Source organism: Copadichromis virginalis, linkage group LG10, assembly GCF_057382275.1.
Source record: "Copadichromis virginalis isolate Kocher_CV1m ecotype Utaka linkage group LG10, C_Virginalis_male_GT1.1, whole genome shotgun sequence".
NCBI classification, from domain to species: Eukaryota; Metazoa; Chordata; class Actinopteri; order Cichliformes; family Cichlidae; genus Copadichromis; species Copadichromis virginalis.
The window spans coordinates 12,967,199-12,986,498 of record NC_140627.1 but is presented as its reverse complement, the minus strand read 5'-3'; the positions used below and the strand labels follow the sequence as shown (position 1 = coordinate 12,986,498).

The window sequence follows — 19,300 nt, the reverse complement described above, 5'->3', positions numbered from 1 at the left end:
TTAATAAAGTTTCATCTAATTTCTAATCTGCTACTGTTTATGTAAATTATGCAGTTATGCAAAAATGATGTGCACATTTTAAATAATATTGTTGTACATCATCTGGACAGTTACTTCTCTTTACACATTTGATATAATTTCCCTCTCTGAAGGCCACAACCAGAGTTAAGCTTTTAACTTGAACATAATGAATTTGCATGTGCGCAAACACATGAGCATATACAAATATCCAGAGAAGGTATATAAATATGAGCACTGTCATATTTATATACACTTGTTTTTACATGCACTGTCTCATTTCTTTTTTGGTGTTGGTTTTGAATCTGCTTTGGATCCTGAGAGGCCATTTTCTGTGTTGTCAATCCCTGATGAAGTTACAAGGCACTCCTTACTGCAGTTGGAGGTAAAAGAGACAGTGTTAAAGCTGTAGACACACAACAGTTCAAAGCTGAAAATCCTCAGCATGTACATATACTGGCTGATCTAACTTGATGCCAAGCACCAACTGTGTAATCTAGTGAAAGATCATTGCTTATAAGAAAACTTACTTCTTCTCCTCAAGCTTGGTGAGAACAAAGAGAGTGAAGTTCTTGAGCAGCATGAAGCCCATCAGCAGTGCAATTGCCCCACCCACAGCCGAAGCTATGATGATGGTCAGCGTGTTGTCCACCTCCCTCACTGCAGGCATTAACAAATGACCAGGTAAAAACTGATGAAGGTAGCTAAACATGATGACATGTTGTTCAGGCATTGTCTGTCTCAGGGTAACCTCCTGTTTTAGCTGATCTTGTGACCGTTGCTCCTTCTACATTTATCAGTCTTAGAATAACAAAAAAGCTGTGAAATGTAAATATGAAATTACATACATTTAAAAATATTTTAAATATATATAAAAAATATATGAAATGTCACCAGATTTCTTTTTCTTAACTGCACAAATATATGTTTTTCATTTATGTGCGACCTGATTTATTTTGTACGGAGCCCCGCAAGGGACATGGGAGAAAAAAAAATTAAGATGAACTTTTGCGAGATCTCGCAAAACTAACTTGGGATGTAGCAAAACTTTTGCGGGATCTCGCAAAATAGACTGCATACTTCGCAGGTTGCATTTGAAGGCCGAGTCAGTGTATCCTTCGTAACCCAACCTATCCCAGAATTCATGGCGCGGCCCAGCCAATTCGTTTCCAACAAGTTTAGTTTTAATTTTACTCTTTGTGGATCACAAAATAAACTTTTAAGATATTTTGAGGCGTGAATGTAGCTGTGTAAATGTCTAATATCTGCTCAGTTTATCATGACATCACATATTTGCAAAAGTGCTCCAACGTTTTCAGAGACGTCTGTTACCCACCATCTCGAAGCTAGCAGGAGGATGAGGCCCACTACAGCCGGGGAGAACACCGCACTCCCGGCACATCGTGCCTTGACCTCCCGGTCGGCTTGAAGCTGGTGGCCTCCAAAGAATGCGGCCAAAACATTTGCGAGATCTCGCAAAACTTCAGCTCCCATGTCCCATTTTCTCCTATGTCTCTTGCGGAGCTCTGTAATTTTGCCTTCGACACATGCATGTTCTCTCTTATTTTTACCAGTCCAGTTGAGCATCTGGAAGACCACCCTTTCTGTGACTGCCTTATACACCAATCAACCATAACTTTACCATTATCTGCCTAACATGGTGTCATTTGCCTTTTGCTGCCAAAACAGTACTGACCCCTTGAGGCATGGGCTCCAATAGAGTTACCATGTACTATAGCTATTTGACTATAGTACAGTCAAATAGCTGCACAGCACTTTGTTTGAAAGCGCTTTATAAATAAAGTTATTCCATCCATCCATCTGTCTTCATCCGCTTTATCCGGGGCCGGGTCGCGGGGGCAGCAGCCTAAGCAGAGAAGCCCAGACCTCCCTCTCCCCAGCCATCTCTTCCAGCTTATCCGGGGGAACGCCAAGGCGTTCCCAGGCCAGCCGAGAGATATAATCTCTCCAGCGTGTCCTGGGTCTGCCCCGGGGCCTCCTCCCGGTGGCGCCCAGGAGGCATTCTTGTCAGATGCCCGAACCACCTCAGCTGGCTCCTTTCGATGTGGAGGAGCAGCGGCTCTACTCTGAGCCCCTCCCGGATGGCTGAACTTCTCACCCTATCTCTAAGGGAGAGGCCAGCCACCCTTCGGAGGAAGCTCATTTCCGCCGCTTGTATCCGCGATCTCATGCTTTCGGTCACTACCCTTCTCCCATCACTGAGTTGCTCCCTTCTCCCATCACTTGCGAACAAGACCTTGAGATACTTGAACTCCTCCACTTGGGGCAGGAACTCATCCCCGACCCAGAGTGGGCACTCCACCCTTTTCCGGCTGAGAACCATGGCCTCAGATTTGGAGGTGCTGATCCTCATTTCCGCTGCTTCACACTCGCCTGTGAACCGTTCCAGTGGGAGCTGGAGGCCTTCACCCGATGAAGCCAACAGAAACATATCATCTGCGAAAAGCCGAGATGAGATTCTGAGGCCACCGAAGTGAAAGCCCTCCGCCACTTGGCTGCACCTAGAAATCGTGTCCATAAACATTATGAACAGAATCTGTGACAAAGGGCAGCCCTGGCGGAGCCCATCACCCACCGGGAACGAGTCCAACTTATTGCCGGCAATGCGAACCAAGCTCTTGCAACGGTTGTATAGGGATTGAATGGCCCGTAGCAATGGGCCAGACACCCCATACTCCCGCAGCACCTCCCACAGGACACTCTGAGGGACACGGTTGAATGCCTTCCCCAAGTCCACAAAACACATGTAGACTGGTTGGGCAAACTCCCATGCACCCTCAAGTATCCTTGAGAGGATAAAGAGCTGGTCCAGTGTTCCGCGACCAGGACGAAAACCGTATTGTTCCTCCTGTATCTGAGGTTCGACTAGCGGACGAACTCTCCTTTCCAGCACCCTGGCATAGACTTTCCCAGGGAGGCTGAGGAGTGTGATCCCCCAGTAATTGGAACAGACCCTCCGGTCCCCCTTCTTAAAGATGGGGACCACCACCCCGGTCTGCCAGTCCAGGGGTACTGCCCCTGATCTCCATGCAACATTGTAGAAGCGTGTCAACCAGGACAGCCCTACAACGTCCAGAGCCTTCAGGAACTTGGGGTGGACCTCATCAACACCAGGGGCTCTGCCACCAAGGAGTTGTTTAACTGCCTCAGTGACCTCGCCTCCGGAAATTGGCGGGTCATTCTCCTCATCCCCAGACTCTGCTTCCTCCTCGGAAGACGTGTCAGTGGGATTAAGGAGGTCCTCGAAGTATTCCTTCCACCGCCTGACAAGTTTCTCAGTCCAAGTCAGCAGCGCTCCGCCAGCACTATACACAGTGCAGGTAGAGCACCGCTTTCCCCTCCTGAGACGCCTGACGGAATCTCTTCGAGGCAGTCCGAAAGTCTTTTTCCATGGCCTCTCTGAACTCCTCCCACACCCGAGTTTTTGCTTCAGCCACTGCCCGAGCCGCCTGTCGGTACCTGTCGGCTGCCTCTGGAGTCCCACAGGCTAACCAAGCCCGATAGGACTCCTTCTTCAGCCTGGTGGCTCCCTTCACCTCTGGTGTCCACCATTTGGTTCGTGTTCCTCAGAATGCTGTTGAAGCTCTGCCGGAGGTGTACTTTGAAGATCTCGCGGACTGGGGCCTCTGCTAGATGTTCCCAGCACACCCTCACTACACGTTTAGGTGCACCGGGTCTGTCCAGCGTCCTCCCCCGCCACCTGATCCAACTCACCACCACCATAAGTTGACAGCTCAGTCCCTCTCTTTACTCGAGTGTCCAGAACATATGGTTGCAGGTCTGGTGATACGATTACAAAATCGATCATTGACCTGCAGCCTAGAGCGTCCTGCTGCCACGTGCACTTATGGACATTCTTATGTTCGAACAAGGTATTCGTTATGGCCAAACTGTGATTTGCACAGAAGTCAAATAACAAAACACCGCTCGGATTCAGATCAGGGAGGCCGTTCCTCCCAATCACGCCCCTCCAGGTCTCACTGTTATTACCCACGTGAGCACTGAAGTCTCCCAGCAGGACAACAGAGTCTCCAGGTGGAGCACCCTCCAGCACCCCACCCAGGGACTCTAAGAATGCTGGGTACTCTGAACTGCCACTTGGCGCATAAGCGCAGATGACAGTCAGGACCCGTTCCCCGACCCTAAGGCGCAGAGAACAAACCCTCTCATCCACCGGGAAAAACCCCAACGTACCGGCAGCTAGCTGAGGGGATATTAGAATACCCGCCGGGGATCAGTCCGCCAGGGCCTCCGCTCCTGGCCGCCGCCCGGCACACAATGCACCCGACCCCTATGGCACCTCCTGCAGGTGGTGGGCCTGCGGGAGGATGGGCCCATGTCCCCTTTTTGGGCTGTGCCCGGCCAGGCCCCATGGACTAAGGCCCGGCCACCAGACGCTTGCCCTCGGGCACCCTCCCCGGGCATGGCTCCAGGGCATCTGATTATCTGACTTGTTTGTCCAGCACATGCTCAACTGGACTTAGATCAGGGGAATTTGAGGTCAAGTCAACACCTCAAATTCATTGCTCTGCTCCTCAAACCTCTCCTGAACCTTTTTTTTTTGTTTTGCAACGCAATATCCTACTGAAAGAGTCCACAGGGATTAACGCTTCCATCAAAGGGAGCACATGGTCGGCAACAGTGCTTAGGTCGGTGGCCATATCAGAGATCAGTGTTGTTCACTTCACTTGTCAGTGGTCATTGGTGTTATGCACTGATTGGTGTATATCAGTGTGAAAACATGAACATTCAAATGACTAGTTCAATGGGGCAGAAAAAAGCTGGTTTACAGTTTAACAATGATGTCCTTAAAATCTAACAGGATATATTTAACTTTGTAATGAAAGAAAAATAAATTAGATGACACTGTGGCATATGTCATAGACCATGACCACTCACACTCGTCAACCACTATGAGGTTGAAGATGGCACTATGGTTCTTGTGGTGCTCTTTGGGATTGCGTCCAAAACACGTGTACTGTCCCCCATCCTCAAAGGTGATGTTCAACAACAAGATGGAGACGTTATTATGATGGTTTTTCCCCACAAACTCCACACGCTCCCGGAATATAGTCACATCTGGCACCACCCCCTCTGAAGGTATCACTGACTCACAGACCTGATGGGATCAGCAAGATATCAGTCATCTCAAAACTGCTGCCGACTGCACAAGTTAGAAAAAAACAAACAGAAATCTTTGAATCACGTGGAAGGTTTTTACCTTTTGCATAGTGCCGTTGTCATTGAATTGCCAGTTGAAGTAGAGATTTTCAATGCCAATACAGCTGGCATAGGTGCACGGCAAAGTAACTGTGCTCCCATTCACTGCCTGAAGGAAGGGAATTTTCCCGACAGACATCTCAAGGGCCTGAGCAGACCACACACCTGAAAAGCAGAGGAATGGCAAAAAACATGAAGATAGGACATACACCAGTCTTACAGTGCAGTACCATAGTGTGAGGTCTGTATGCTGGTGTAATAATTTTTTTTTGTCTTGGTTATTTGCTTTCTTGCTGAGAGTTAGATTAGAAGACCGGCAGTAATTTCATATCTGTTTGTTAAATATACAACTACACCTACCAACTAGTTGATACCAAGGCCGGGAAAAAGCATTTAAACAGCTCTTTCTTTATATTTGTTTCAAGTTGTCTGTTTTATTTGTCATTTTTTAAATGCTCTTGAGCAATATTTCTCCAGGCTTTCTGAAGGTCAAAGGTTTTCTTTGGTTGCTTTTTTATTCAATTTTAGTGCAGTCCTTGTACCTAACCATTTTCATAGGAATGGTTTTTGTCACTGACCTCTGAATTATTCAAGCATAAAATATGTATCTAACTAAAAGGATGAACAATTGTTGTGTCCATTCATGGCAGAAAACTTAGAAAAGAACCAATTTTAAATTGTATTTTTAGGCACATTGTTACACACAGCTGAGAATAAAAAATAATTTGATTAGTTGAATCTATAAATGGCTTGGGGATAGAAGCTCCTCTTGAGTCTCTCTGTCCTTGCCCGGATGATGCGGAACTTTCTACCGGACAGAAGTTGGACCAGTTTGTTGCCATGATTTCATTTCATTTCATTTAAGTATTTATTGTCATTGTCAGAGAACAATGAAATTGCGTTTGGGGCTTCCGTACAACCCGTAAATAATGATGGGACGGGCCCTTCAGTATCTTCAGTGTCCTTGCAGCAGCGTTCTGCCATATGGATCACTCTCTGAAGAGCTTTTTGGTCCTTAACACAGCTGTTCCCAAACCAGGATGTGATGTTCTGTGTGAGGATGCTCTCCACAGTGCCTGTATAGAAAACCCTGAGGATCTTTGGAGAGACCCTGAACTTCCTCAGTTGTCGTAAGTGGTACAGGTGCTGCCTAGCCTTTTTGGTCTGGACCTGAATGTGGGCAGACCATGTCATGTCTGAGGAGATGTGGACACAGAGATACTTGAAGGACTGCACCCTCTCCACGGGAGCTCCATTGATGATAATGGGGTTGTAGTCTCTGTGCTGACCCCTTCTGAAGTCCACCACCAGCTCCTTGGTCTTGCCAACGTTCAGCTGGAGATGGTTGTCCTGGCACCATGATGCCAGATTCTTCACTTCATCCATGTAGGCCGTGTCGTGGTTCGAATTTTTGAGGAAGAGACATATGACTGAAAGTCCATAGTGGGTCAACACAAATGATTTTATTAAAACACATATATGTGGTGAAGATGGGCTCTGCAAAATATCAGGCTCCATCTCCCGCCTGACAATAGGTGGGTGTAATATTTATACTTATGATGACCAGTAACTCGCGTCACTAAAACAGAACAGTTCCTTTCTCAGTTCCTCCACCGCCTCCCAGATGCATCCTGTTATTACACTTTTCTAGACTTACACAACATTTGCAATCAGTTTACCCAGACAGACTATGTGTCTGTGTTGTTAACCTCAGTACATGACCCCCCTCTACGTCATCTGTTACCAGGCAAACTCCAGTGCAGCAGGCTGCTGAATGCACGCAGGCAATATGTAGTAAATTATACTGTAAACATGTAGGCAACCTTTCAATAGCTGAACTTTGCTCCATTGATCGGCCAGATATCGCGCTGCCCGTAGCTTCAAACCATTAATTAACTTGACCGAGCTTCAACCCTTTAATTATGCAATATGTGTATAACATGATTACAGTTGCACCTGCAATGAAAGATTATTATGTGCTTATGCTAACACCTGAAATACAGACTTTCGTTGTTGGAGATGGCGCCCAACACCACTGTGTCGTCAGCAAACTTCACAATGGTGTTGGAGCTGTGAAGCCATCCTTAATGGGAAACAGGGATATAAGGCTGAGCTATGGCAAATTACACAAGAACAGGACTGAAAATAAACAAGTCATATAGAGCGAGGAATCAAAATTCTTGGATCAAATCATTGTTAATATGTATGGAGGTTGTCAGGATGGAGGTACAGTGAGAATATGCCATCTGCACCCCCTGGCTGGGAGACTCTGTGATGGTTTGGGATTTCATTTTAGCCAGCGGTGTTGGTGATCTTATCGAAACTGAAAAGCACTGTCTGACTTTGATTCATGCAGTACCATCTGAAATAATAACAATTATCCCAAACACACTGCCGATGCAGTAAAAGCACACATAAATAGAAAAACATGCAGCTTAACAATATAAATCATGAACTGCACCTCAACATTACTGAAGCAGGGTGGGCTCATCTTGACAGAGAACAGAACAAAAGGCATAAACATCCAAAGAAGAGGTTTGAATGTCCTTCAAGAAGTCTGGAGAATTATTCCCGAGGAAGACTTAAAGAAATGAGAAGAAAGCGGCTGATGAGAAGTCAGGCTGTGCTGAAGAATAAAGGTGGTCATACCAAATATTGACTTTCGAGCTCATGAGTATCATACAATCTCTGTTTTTGGCCTATATACTGTATTTCCATTATGTTTACACTTTTCGATAAAAACACTGCACCAATTTTGCTTGCAAAATATAAAGAAATGAGAAGAAGGATGTGGTTCAAGTCTTTTGCACAGTAATGTAAAATAGATTTGATAACCTCCACTGACTCATAGCATCTTATTTGTTTAATTTGGGGAAAAACATATGTAAATAAATAAGATAGACGCTACATGCTGGGGTGTTTTTGACCTGGAAACAGTGAATTCCTGTAGAGATTTTAGTTCATCGCTGCTTTTAAGTCAAGAAAAAGACGAGATTTTGTTTGATTTTGCGTAATATAAAAATTCATCAGCAATAAGAATTACTGATGGTTGGATTTTAGTTCATATTCATCAGAAGTGTAGCACTTAGACAAGGAAGTGAATAAAGGATATTTCCCACAATGTCAGCCCATCATTTACATTTCTTATCTTAGTTGTCAACGTTATTATAATGTCAGTAACACAGATACATTTTCCTCAGTATCATGCTAAAACTGATTTGAAAACCTTCAACTTTTTATGTTCATGGGCAGGAGAATACATGTTGTGCTCTGTACTTTTTTGTACAGTAAAAAGAGATGCACGATTAACAATGAAAAGTCACCTTTTAGATTATTTTGTACCATTTTTAAGTAGATATACAGGGAGTGCAGAATTATTAGGCAAGTTGTATTTTTGAGGAATAATGTTATTATTGAACAACAACCATGTTCTCAATGAACCCAAAAAACTCATTAATATCAAAGCTGAATGTCTTTGGAAGTAGTTTTTAGTTTGTTTTTAGTTTTAGCTATTTTAGGGGGATATCTGTGTGTGCAGGTGACTATTACTGTGCATAATTATTAGGCAACTTAACAAAAAACAAATATATACCCATTTCAATTATTTATTTTTACCAGTGAAACCAATATAACATCTCCACATTCACAAATATACATTTCTGACATTCAAAAACAAAACAAAAACAAATCAGCGACCAATATAGCCACCTTTCTTTGCAAGGACACTCAAAAGCCTGCCATCCATGGATTCTGTCAGTGTTTTGATCTGTTCACCATCAACATTGCGTGCAGCAGCAACCACAGCCTCCCAGACACTGTTCAGAGAGGTGTACTGTTTTCCCTCCTTGTAAATCTCACATTTGATGATGGACCACAGGTTCTCAATGGGGTTCAGATCAGGTGAACAAGGTGGCCATGTCATTAGTTTTTCTTCTTTTATACCCTTTCTTGCCAGCCACGCTGTGGAGTACTTGGACGCGTGTGATGGAGCATTGTCCTGCATGGAAATCATGTTTTTCTTGAAGGATGCAGACTTCTTCCTGTACCACTGCTTGAAGAAGGTGTCTTCCAGAAACTGGCAGTAGGACTGGGAGTTGAGCTTGACTCCATCCTCAACCCTTAAAGGCCCCACAAGCTCATCTTTGATGATACCAGCCCAAACCAGTACTCCACCTCCACCTTGCTGGCGTCTGAGTCGGACTGGAGCTCTCTGCCCTTTACCAATCCAGCCACGGGCCCATCCATCTGGCCCATCAAGACTCACTCTCATTTCATCAGTCCATAAAACCTTAGAAAAACCAGTCTTGAGATATGTCTTGGCCCAGTCTTGAAGTTTCAGCTTGTGTGTCTTGTTCAGTGGTGGTCGTCTTTCAGCCTTTCTTACCTTGGCCATGTCTCTGAGTATTGCACACCTTGTGCTTTTGGGCACTCCAGTGATGTTGCAGCTCTGAAATATGGCCAGACTGGTGGCAAGTGGCATCTTGGCACCTGCACGCTTGACTTTTCTCAGTTCATGGGCAGTTATTTTGCGCCTTGGTTTTTCCACACGCTTCTTGCGACCCTGTTGACTATTTTGAATGAAACGCTTGATTGCTCGATGATCACGCTTCAGAAGCTTTGCAATTTTGAGACTGCTGCATCCCTCTGCAAGATATCTCACTATTTTTGACTTTTCCGAGCCTGTCAAGTCCTTCTTTTGACCCATTTTGCCAAAGGAAAGGACGTTGCCTAATAATTATGCACACCTGATATAGGGTGTTGATGTCATTAGACCACACCCCTTCTCATTACAGAGATGCACATCACCTAATATGCTTAATTGGTAGTAGGCTTTTGAGCCTATACAGCTTGGAGTAAGACAACATGCATGAAGAGGATGATGTGGACAAAATACTCATTTGCCTAATAATTCTGCACTCCCTGTACACAGTCACTGCTTACTAGCACTGCGTGTAATGGGCATGGATCACAAATTATTTATCCTATCAACCACTTAAGTTTTTCTTTTATGAAAATATATTTAAAACCACAGATATTATTTCTATTAATAGCATTAAACAATTCAAACCCTTGGTAAGAGAACACCATAATGTCCTTGCTGTGACTTTGCTGTGAAAACTGTAACTGCACACCAAGGACCATCAGCATCCATCAGCATCAGAGTGTGCTGTGATTATACTTTACATATTTCAATTCAATTATTTTTTTATCTATTTATGTTCAATTTATGTATACCTGATATATATTTTTCATATCAGGTATACAGTTGTAGTCAAAAGTTAACATGCACTCATCATGGACATGCATGATCTGGTATTTGGGGCCTTTAACAGTTTCTTTGAACTGTTCTTTTATCAGAGTGAAATGACAGCGCACATCTATAATGACCTTAAAACAGGGGTGGGCTGCTGTAAATTTCAGCTGAGCTTTAAAGTGTTGATTTTGGCACACGATCTACTTCCTTGGTCGATGCCCGCTTAGTAGATGATGGGAATCCCACTTCACTGTGGAAAGTGATGCTGGAGTTCCAGTAGTTTTCCATTCATGGCAGGCTTGAGCCCCTGTGGTTCCTGGACCTCTTAACCAATTGCCTCTTATCTGAGGGTGCCAGTTTGGGACTTCTAACAGACCTCAGCGAAGTGGTGACACATCTGAAAAAACTACAAGAGACCTTCCCAACTTGTGTAAATCTACAATTCTCCTGAGATCTTCACCTTGGACTTCCAATGTTCCAGTTGCAGTCAGTCATGACCATGAGTAGTTAATAAGCCTTTGCTTTGTCAAAAAAACCAAAAACCAAAACAGTGTAGAACTTTCAACCCCATTTACTGAATGTTTTATGTGAGTAAATGTATATTTCTGGTCCAGTGTGACTTGGAGAAAACACCCAATCCCTGTTTTTTGTAAGTCATTACAGATGTACAGACAAACAGTTTGAAGAAATCATAAAAGTCCTCAAATTACCTTAACGTTCATGCCCGTGATGAGTGCATGTAAACTTCAGACCACAACTGTAAGACATTCGAACTTAGCACTTGCTTTTGTGTGAAGGTCACAGACAGCAGATGGCTACAGTATATAATTTCAGCAGGTCGAGGACAGACAGAAGCTCTCCTCTCTCTCTCTGGCCTACACCACTAATGTGCCTTTTGCTTAGTGCTTCCTGTGAAGGATGTGAGGTAAAGTACATGCTGACAGTGTGTTTTGCAGGTTGGAGATTTAATGCAGAGAAACACTAACACAGACCTATTATATGATCAGTAGTTGCATGAGAGTAGTAACATGTCCTACACTCGTTGTAACATTCCTGTGATTCTGCCCTGTGGTTTGTGGACACTTTGTGCATAACATGCTCAAGGTCAACATCTCACAAGCACCATTTGCAGGAACAGGAAACACAAACTGACAAAGCGAAAGACGGGGGAGGGGCACTGTAAGTGTGCATGCTATCGATTCACTCTCAGCTCACTCTTGCCCTGACAAAAAAAGAAATCACACCTTCTAATCTTTTCCTCAACTGCTCCTATGCAGTCCAGTGAGCCCAGAAAAGGAGTAATGAGAGAGCAGCACAATCACTCTGCAGTCTCATGCATGCATGTTTTATTTTATTCTTTTATCACTAGTTTTTTCACAGTATTTGTTTGATTTTATTTTCATTCTTTTAGCCCCTCTGTGTGTCCTTAACTAACACATTTTCCAGTACAAGGACACTGTTGCTATCAGTGTAGATACTGAAGCTGCTCACACAAGATCAGGAAATTAAAAAACCCCATCTTATTTCTGTTTTATCCCTAACACAATGAAAACCTTTTGGTATTTACTGCTCTCTTCTAAATCCAACTTCTGTACTGTTCATTAAAACTTGTTTCGTGAGTCTTGGTGTTTCAGATAAAAGTAGCACACTGGTGTTCCAGTTTCTAACCCACATATGTCAACATTTTCTTCTTCTTTTTTTATTAACCGATGTATGCAAAAAACCACCAACTACTGTGAGGGCTATGTGGGGACAAGAACAGATCATTATTTGAAGGTAAAATAAAGACACATACCGTCCATGAAAATTACATCTACCTTTTAAATGTTCTGACTAAACACTGTCTAAAAATCAAGCCCATCAATGCCATAATGCTTAAGACATAAGATGATTTGTCTAAGTCATAATTCAGATAGTAATAATAACTCAGAAATAAAATAAAATCTATTTTCCATAGTACCTGCCTCTCTTTATCCTACATGTGGCTATAAAACTGTTATTCTCTCTGTTCAGGCTGTTAGCCATATCCTGTAAAGCACCTTACAGTGCATCATACAATAAATGCATTACATAAGGCAAATATCATTCTGTACTCCTGTAATATAATCACTGTCCTGAGCTATGGTTTAACCGCTGTAGCATCTTTCTCACTGCTGGCCACCTGCATTTGCAGATTTGGCCTACTGTGCAGTTTCCGCACGTGTTTCTTGAAAGTTTCTTTTACATTGTAAAAAAGAAAAAGAAAAAGAACACCTGTGAAAAATCGCTGATCTGTTTATGAAAAATCTGGCCAGACAGTGACAGTTACTCATCTGTTCCTGTGTGTGAATGTAACACAATGCAAAGAAAAGAATTTGGTATTAAAAGTGGGGAACACAGGATATTTATTGCAATAGATTCATTTTTATGCACCTTACAGGACTTGAAATGGACTGGGACAATAAGGGAACCTTACAGCCTACATCTCCTACACAAGATGTTTTAAACAAGGGAGCTTTAAATGTTTAATGTGTGTTTGGTGCACTGATGCCCCAAGAGAGGCATGAATAGAAATTAAGTTATGACTCTAAAAAGGATGTGGGTATTTCAAAGCACAAGTATCAGCATCAAGTATTAGCTCTGAATGATTATTTGAAGTGTCAAGCCACATTATTACCTATCTGTTGGTTATAAATAATCTCAGGCTTGTACTGTTACTTTGTGCTTACTTGTAAAAGCCATCAAAACTTTACGACTCATATGAATTTAACAAAACCAGTTAGTTTACAAGACTTCCACCTACTGTCCTACTTCTACTCCATCTGGCTCAGAGCAATATGTAAAATGCAACATCATGCAAAAAAAAAAAAACCAAGGACAACCCAAACAAAAATAATCATAGTGTTTCTTATTTCTTACACAAATTGTTGTGCTCTGCATAGGTCAGAGATGAAGGTCAGTATAAGACCTAGAAATACCAAAGCATCATTATTCTACCTAAACACATGAATAAATACTGATGTGAGGAAAAGATGAAGCTTTCTAACACTGCACACATCATATGACATAAAAAGAAAGACAGACATTACCAAGCAGCAAAGAGAAGACCAGGCCACAGGTTGTGTGTGGAGGGCCCAGCCTCACGGGTTCAACCCCAATCCACCGGACCTTCATGGCTGCTAGAGCTGCTCCAAAACAAATGATGCTGCAGTATCCAACACTGGCCCCGAAAGCTAGGAGAATACGCTCTGTCCACTGGAAAAATCAGGAAGCTGCTCTGTGGATGCGTGTACTCCAAGTGTTGCACCTGCAGCTGTTTCAGGGTAGCACTCCTTTAGAAGGGACTGTCGGTGGGCAGAGGAGGAGGAGAGTGAGGAGAAGGAAGGAAAAAGGTTAATTAACTAAAATCTGTCGCGATGAATACACAAGCAGTACAGTAAAAAGTTATATTAGTGCACAGAAAATGCAAGTCTCCTACACATACAATAACCTTTTTAAAAAAATAAAATAAAATAAAAATAAAGGATGCTGAGTGAAAAGAAACATGACTTGATGATAAGCACAGTTTAACTTTGCTACTGCCTACCTGCTCCTGCAGCTGGTGCTCACTCAGAGGCTGACCAACTGCATGCACAGCTGAGTCAGTGTGGACAGGACGGAGGCAGAGCAGCACTCACTGCGCAACCAGGGTTCACTCAAGGAGAATCTGCCAGGCAGCACTTTCACTGCAGAGACAGCCACATTGCAGTGCCAGCCAAGAAGAGCGACAATTAAATAAGAGAGGGGGGATGTAAGCAAAAAAATAGAGGTACCGAGAGACAGACATCCAGGGAAAACGCCGGGGCTCTTATCCCTCCTCAGCACAGCCTCAGTGAAGATAAATCTCCCTGTTCTTCTCTCCGGCTAACTCCCAACTTTTCTCTGTCCTCTCAGTTGGCTGCATGCCACCTCTCTCTTACCTCACCTCTGCACACCCCCCCCTCCAATGCCCCAGACAACTCCTTGTCTCATTCACCCCCCCATTGGTGTACACACCCAGGCACTTTTGACAGTGTTTATGAAGCTCAGAGAAAAGTTCTGCAGTGCAGGGTGACGTGGAGGCTGGGTACGTAACCACAGATCCCCCAGGTCTCCTGTAAGACACACATTTAAAAGCTCCTATCATAAATACTTCTTTCATCGTTCTTTCCTGGGCAAAACCATATTTTGCAACGTGAGAGATTTACAATGGGTGAGGAAAGCAGTAAAGTAGCTTCTTGTTTGCACAGACTTGTTTTAGAATGTCTTTTTCTTTTAATTGTAATCATTAAAAGCTGCCCCCTACTCTTATTTTGTTTCTTCTGTCGTTTTGTCTTGTAAGGTGAAGATTTCTTGCATCGCATTACCATTCAGAGCTATGAATTAGCATATTTTATGTGCAGTATGCCCTATTTAGTGCATACAAAGTCACACTATCTTGTGTATTGTTATATTGTTCTTTAATCTGCTAAAACTCTGCTGTAAGTCCATTATGATACACGAGTGTGTACAGTCATTTTTTTTAAAGCACGACAGCTTCTTTGCCATAAATGTACAGACCATCAGTCAACAACAGCTCAGCAATGCCTTGTGTCAGCACTATTCACCGCAGCAGAAAATGCTTAGCACTTAACTTACAGATTTGATTGGTTTATTTATTTATTTGCCTGTCAGACTCCATCTGTTAGGTGCCTCTATGGTCACAAAAGGTTTTTCAAATACAAAAAAAGAAGAAAGAGAGAGATTTGTGAGTTTTAACGAGGATGCAGCAGAGGCCATGTGACAGAGCTTGTCACCTGAGTCGAGGTACAGCTGGACAAATAGAGGACACAGGGACAACTCACATCTGCTCACATCCATGCATGCTTGTTTTCCGCTGCTGATAGTACTTTTTTAAATTTTGTTTTTCCGTTTACAAGAAAAAGAAATGGAGAGATTTGCGATTCCAAGGGCTTTAACTGCAAGTATTTGCCTTACATGCTAATAACTGTGTTTTCGTATTTGCAAGTTGATGCTGTGATTATTGAGAAAGGTGTTATTTGGGGGGAATAACGAACTGCACCTTTTCTGTTTCTTAATTTATAAGTTCATACACTCTTTAAAATACATTAATGTTTTGTGTTAGTTGTGCAAAACTTCAGATAGTCAGCAATAGAAATATTATGTTATTACTGTTATTTCTATAGTATATGATACAATCAGTGGGCTTGGCGTTGCATGCATGTTGGTATGTAAGCTAAAGTATTATTCATAAGAAGTTGAGTGAGCAAAGTTATTTCTTTGTGCTTGTTTAAACAGCATGAGGCTGAATGGCGTAATCCCACGTATGTTATGAATATGATAATCATAGGATTTCAAATATACACTAACAGGGATTACTGATGTGGATTATTCACGCCTCCATTATTAAACCCGTACAGGTAGGTAAGGTTTGGTGCAAGGTCACAGCAGGTAGAGTGGAGACGTTTCATGGGTGGGAGATAACGTGGGCAGGCTGCAGGCTCACTGCTCTCCTCTGCAGGCCCCTCCACTGGAGTATCAATGCAGCAGCAGCGGGAACTCTTCCAGAACTGCAATAAGGGAAAAAAACAACAGCATCGTGCTGCAGGAAGACAAGAGAGCTACTGCAGACCTGTGCAGGATGACTGTAACTACACAGAGAGCACGTCAATTTACAGCCAGTTCAAAACATAATTATATTGTATTTACTGGTAGACATGTCCCTCACATAATGCATTATGACTTGCAGATGTTTTCAAGTTTACCTCAGACTTTTAAAAGAAAATCTTGGTATCTGGATTTACTGCAGCAAAACACGTGAATCTGTAAAAATACTTCAGTACAAGTAAAAATCCTTTCGTGTTAGCCTTACTACAGCTCTGGTCAGAAGTTTGCATACACTTCGTAGTTCTCGTGTCTTTCTTGTTTGATACACTCTCAGTCCGAGGCTACGTGACATTTGCTTCACTGTGGACAGTGACGCTGGTGTTTCAGCAGTTTCCATAATGTTGCAGGCTTGAACCTTGGTGGTTCCTGTGTTGCTGCATGACTGCGATGTTAATGTTGGTGTTTAAATGATTTCTTTGAACTTTTTACAGGGTGGAATAATTCTACAGCATACAGCCTGAAAAAGTTTGAAAAACTAAGAATTGAGGCACAAGATTGAAAGGATTTTGGAGTTTCTCTAATCTACACAGGGTCAAAAGTATGCACACAGGCCAAAATATATGTACAAACATCCCCACTAATATTTGGTAAAATTACCTTAGCTAGTTGCAACCACATGCTTTTGGTAGTCGTCAACAAGCTTCTGGCATAAATCTACTTGTATACTTGACCACTCCTCTCTTAAGAATTAGTAGAGATTGTTTAAATTGGTTGGTTTTCTTGAACTGACCTGATTTTCAAGTGTAGTTTGTAAAATCTTCAACAGGGTTGAGGCTTTGGGAAAACCATTCTAGCAGCTTAATGTTAGTGTGCTTTATCTATTCCAAAACCAGTTTTGATGTAATGTATGCCGCCGTGTTCACGCTCCAACTGTCTAGCTGTTGATTTGAGGTGAAGCTAAAGAATTTGGAAGTATTCCTTCTCCTTCTTACCCCACTTTGTGTAATGTAATAATGGATTGCATTTATATAGCGCTTTTCTAGACACTCAAAGCACTTTACAATTCCACCATTCATTCACTCTCACATTCACACACTGGTGGAGGCAGCTACAGTTGTAGCCACAGCTGCCCTGCAGGCTGCCATATCGCGCCATCAGCCCCTCTGGCCAACACCAGTAGGCGGTAGGGTGAAGTATCTTGCCCAAGGACACAATGACCAGGACAGACAGAGCTGGAGAGAGGATCGAACCGGCAACCTTCCGGTTACAAGATGAGCTTCCCAACCACGGTCGCCCCCAATCACATAATGTATCTGTACCACTTAAAGAAAAACAGCCTCAGAGCATGGTTATACCACTGCCATGCTTGACAACTGGTACAGTCTCACCTTCACTTCACTTTCATAAAACATGCCAAACTTGGGCACCTTCTTGTTTTTTTACATTAATTAAAATGTTTACTGTGTAATCATTCCATCCTGGAAAATGAACAAAGAAATCGTTAAAAGTCCTAAATTACTATGATATTCATGCCCATGATGAGTGTACATATACTTCTGACAGCTGTAAGTACAGTTATATAAAAAAAGGAAGATTATTTCATAAAGTGCATTTCACAGATATATTTATGTGCAAAGAGAAAGGTTAGAATGATGTGTACAAAAAACAGCAGTGAAAAGGTCTCAGTTAGCATGTGAAAAGCTACAGTTCATGACAGCACAGTTAGAAATAGTCTGAATATGTCTGGCGTGTTTGGAGAGCTTCCAAGGAGAAAGCCTCTTCTCTCTGCAGAGAACATGGCAGCTCAGATTAGGTTTACAAAGTTGCATCTGAACAAAGTCCTTTGAACAAACAAGACCAGAGTCGACATGTTTGGCCACAATGACTTTATCTGACATCGGCAGTGGGAAAAGATGGGAACTATTTATCCAGCTGAGAATCCAACCAGAGACTTCAAAACATTTGCACCTGTTTGATACCCAACCTAGCCACTAAACTGTCATATCACTCCAAAACATTATTTCTTTTAATGAGAGGTAAGTTAATCTCTCACAGCAAAAAAAAAAAAAAAAAAGCACAGCACGTTTATGTGGTTCTGTGATTGTTAAATATGGTACACTTAAACTGATCTAATGAAAAGGAATAAAGTAAAGTGGTTCAGCGAGTTGTTTTCAATGATAACAAATACACCGCACAATATAAAATTAAAAAATGAATCGGTAGGGAGACAGATGGGGTTTTTGACAAGCTTGGACAATTCCAGGCAGGTTCCTGCACGTCCCAGTCTTTCCACCCCGCCTTAGTAACTAATATTGTTCCAGCAGCTTGAGTTAGATTTATCTTAGGACAGATATGAACAGAACAGGTAACAATGTAATTCAATTTCAGGAATACAAAAAATGAGCATTCAAGTTACCAGTGATGTGTTCCACATCTGTTTGATGTTTTTGTGAATTTATGCTCTTTGTGAGCAGTGTCAAAGTAAAGTCACCAATATCCTTTCAATAACTGTCCCAGTGAGAGTGTTTCAAATTATTTGAAGACACAGAAAACATCAAAGTGACTTTCCAGCACAAACTGTAAGCTGCAATCAACTGTTTTAGGGCAGAGTGACTTACAATAACTCACTGTCACACACACCGAGGAGTGGCTGACAGTTGGTATGTTGCATTCTCTTCCATGCTACTGAGCTGTTAATATCGAGCCTCTCTGTACACACCCTGATAACTTCTATTCAAAAAGAATTCACAAGCCTTTATGATTAAAACAAAAAACTTTATTCCAAAGTCGCTGAACAGAAATTTTTATTTTTCACTTTTTATACAAAAAGCAGAACACAAACTTGCTAGTTGTCCGTGAAGTAAACAGTAGTCATTGCTCATAAACCTGTTGGTGAACTTTTGGAAAGAAAGAGACACATTTTTGTGGCAGCAGCACAGATAAGCACTATCTACACTGGCAACAGGGTAGTGTTAGCAATGAAACATCTTACTAGGGCCTACGCTTTACACATCTACAGTTCAATTATTTAACAGTAAACATTCATGGACACCCCAGAAGGGCAATACATGTCCAGTTTTTGAGTAGAAATCCCCAATGAGATTACACAACAACAAAGCAACATAGCAATCATAAACAGTACAGTGAACAAGTCTGGCATTTATTTGTCCCAGTTATTAAAAA

The 19,300-nt window shown here is 42.4% G+C and overlaps 1 protein-coding gene across 1 annotated transcript; it reads right to left on the bottom strand.

Annotated features, from left to right (window-relative positions):
- On the bottom strand, positions 1-14,416 carry scn4bb (sodium channel, voltage-gated, type IV, beta b). Its single transcript, XM_085469895.1, has 6 exons — positions 14,079-14,416; positions 13,582-13,836; positions 5,261-5,424; positions 4,939-5,158; positions 549-678; positions 1-391 (listed from the first exon to the last, which is right to left on the bottom strand). The coding sequence occupies exons 2-6, from the start codon at positions 13,664-13,666 to the stop codon at positions 295-297; spliced, it is 696 nt and encodes a 231-aa protein (XP_085326021.1). The 5' UTR covers positions 13,667-13,836; positions 14,079-14,416; the 3' UTR covers positions 1-294.
- Between the last annotated feature and the right edge of the window lie 4,884 nt (positions 14,417-19,300).

Bases quoted from the DNA above. Each gene is read 5' to 3' on its own strand.
- scn4bb (XM_085469895.1), bottom strand. From the start codon at position 13,666: ATGAAGGTCCGGTGGATTGGGGTTGAACCCGTGAGGCTGGGCCCTCCA. The intron at 5,425-13,581 runs GTAATGTCTGTC...TCTGCTTTTCAG, and splicing joins GGTCTTCTCTTTGCTGCTTG to GTGTGTGGTCTGCTCAGGCC. The intron at 679-4,938 runs GTGAGTGGTCAT...TAATGCCTGCAG, and splicing joins CCTCATAGTGGTTGACGAGT to TGAGGGAGGTGGACAACACG.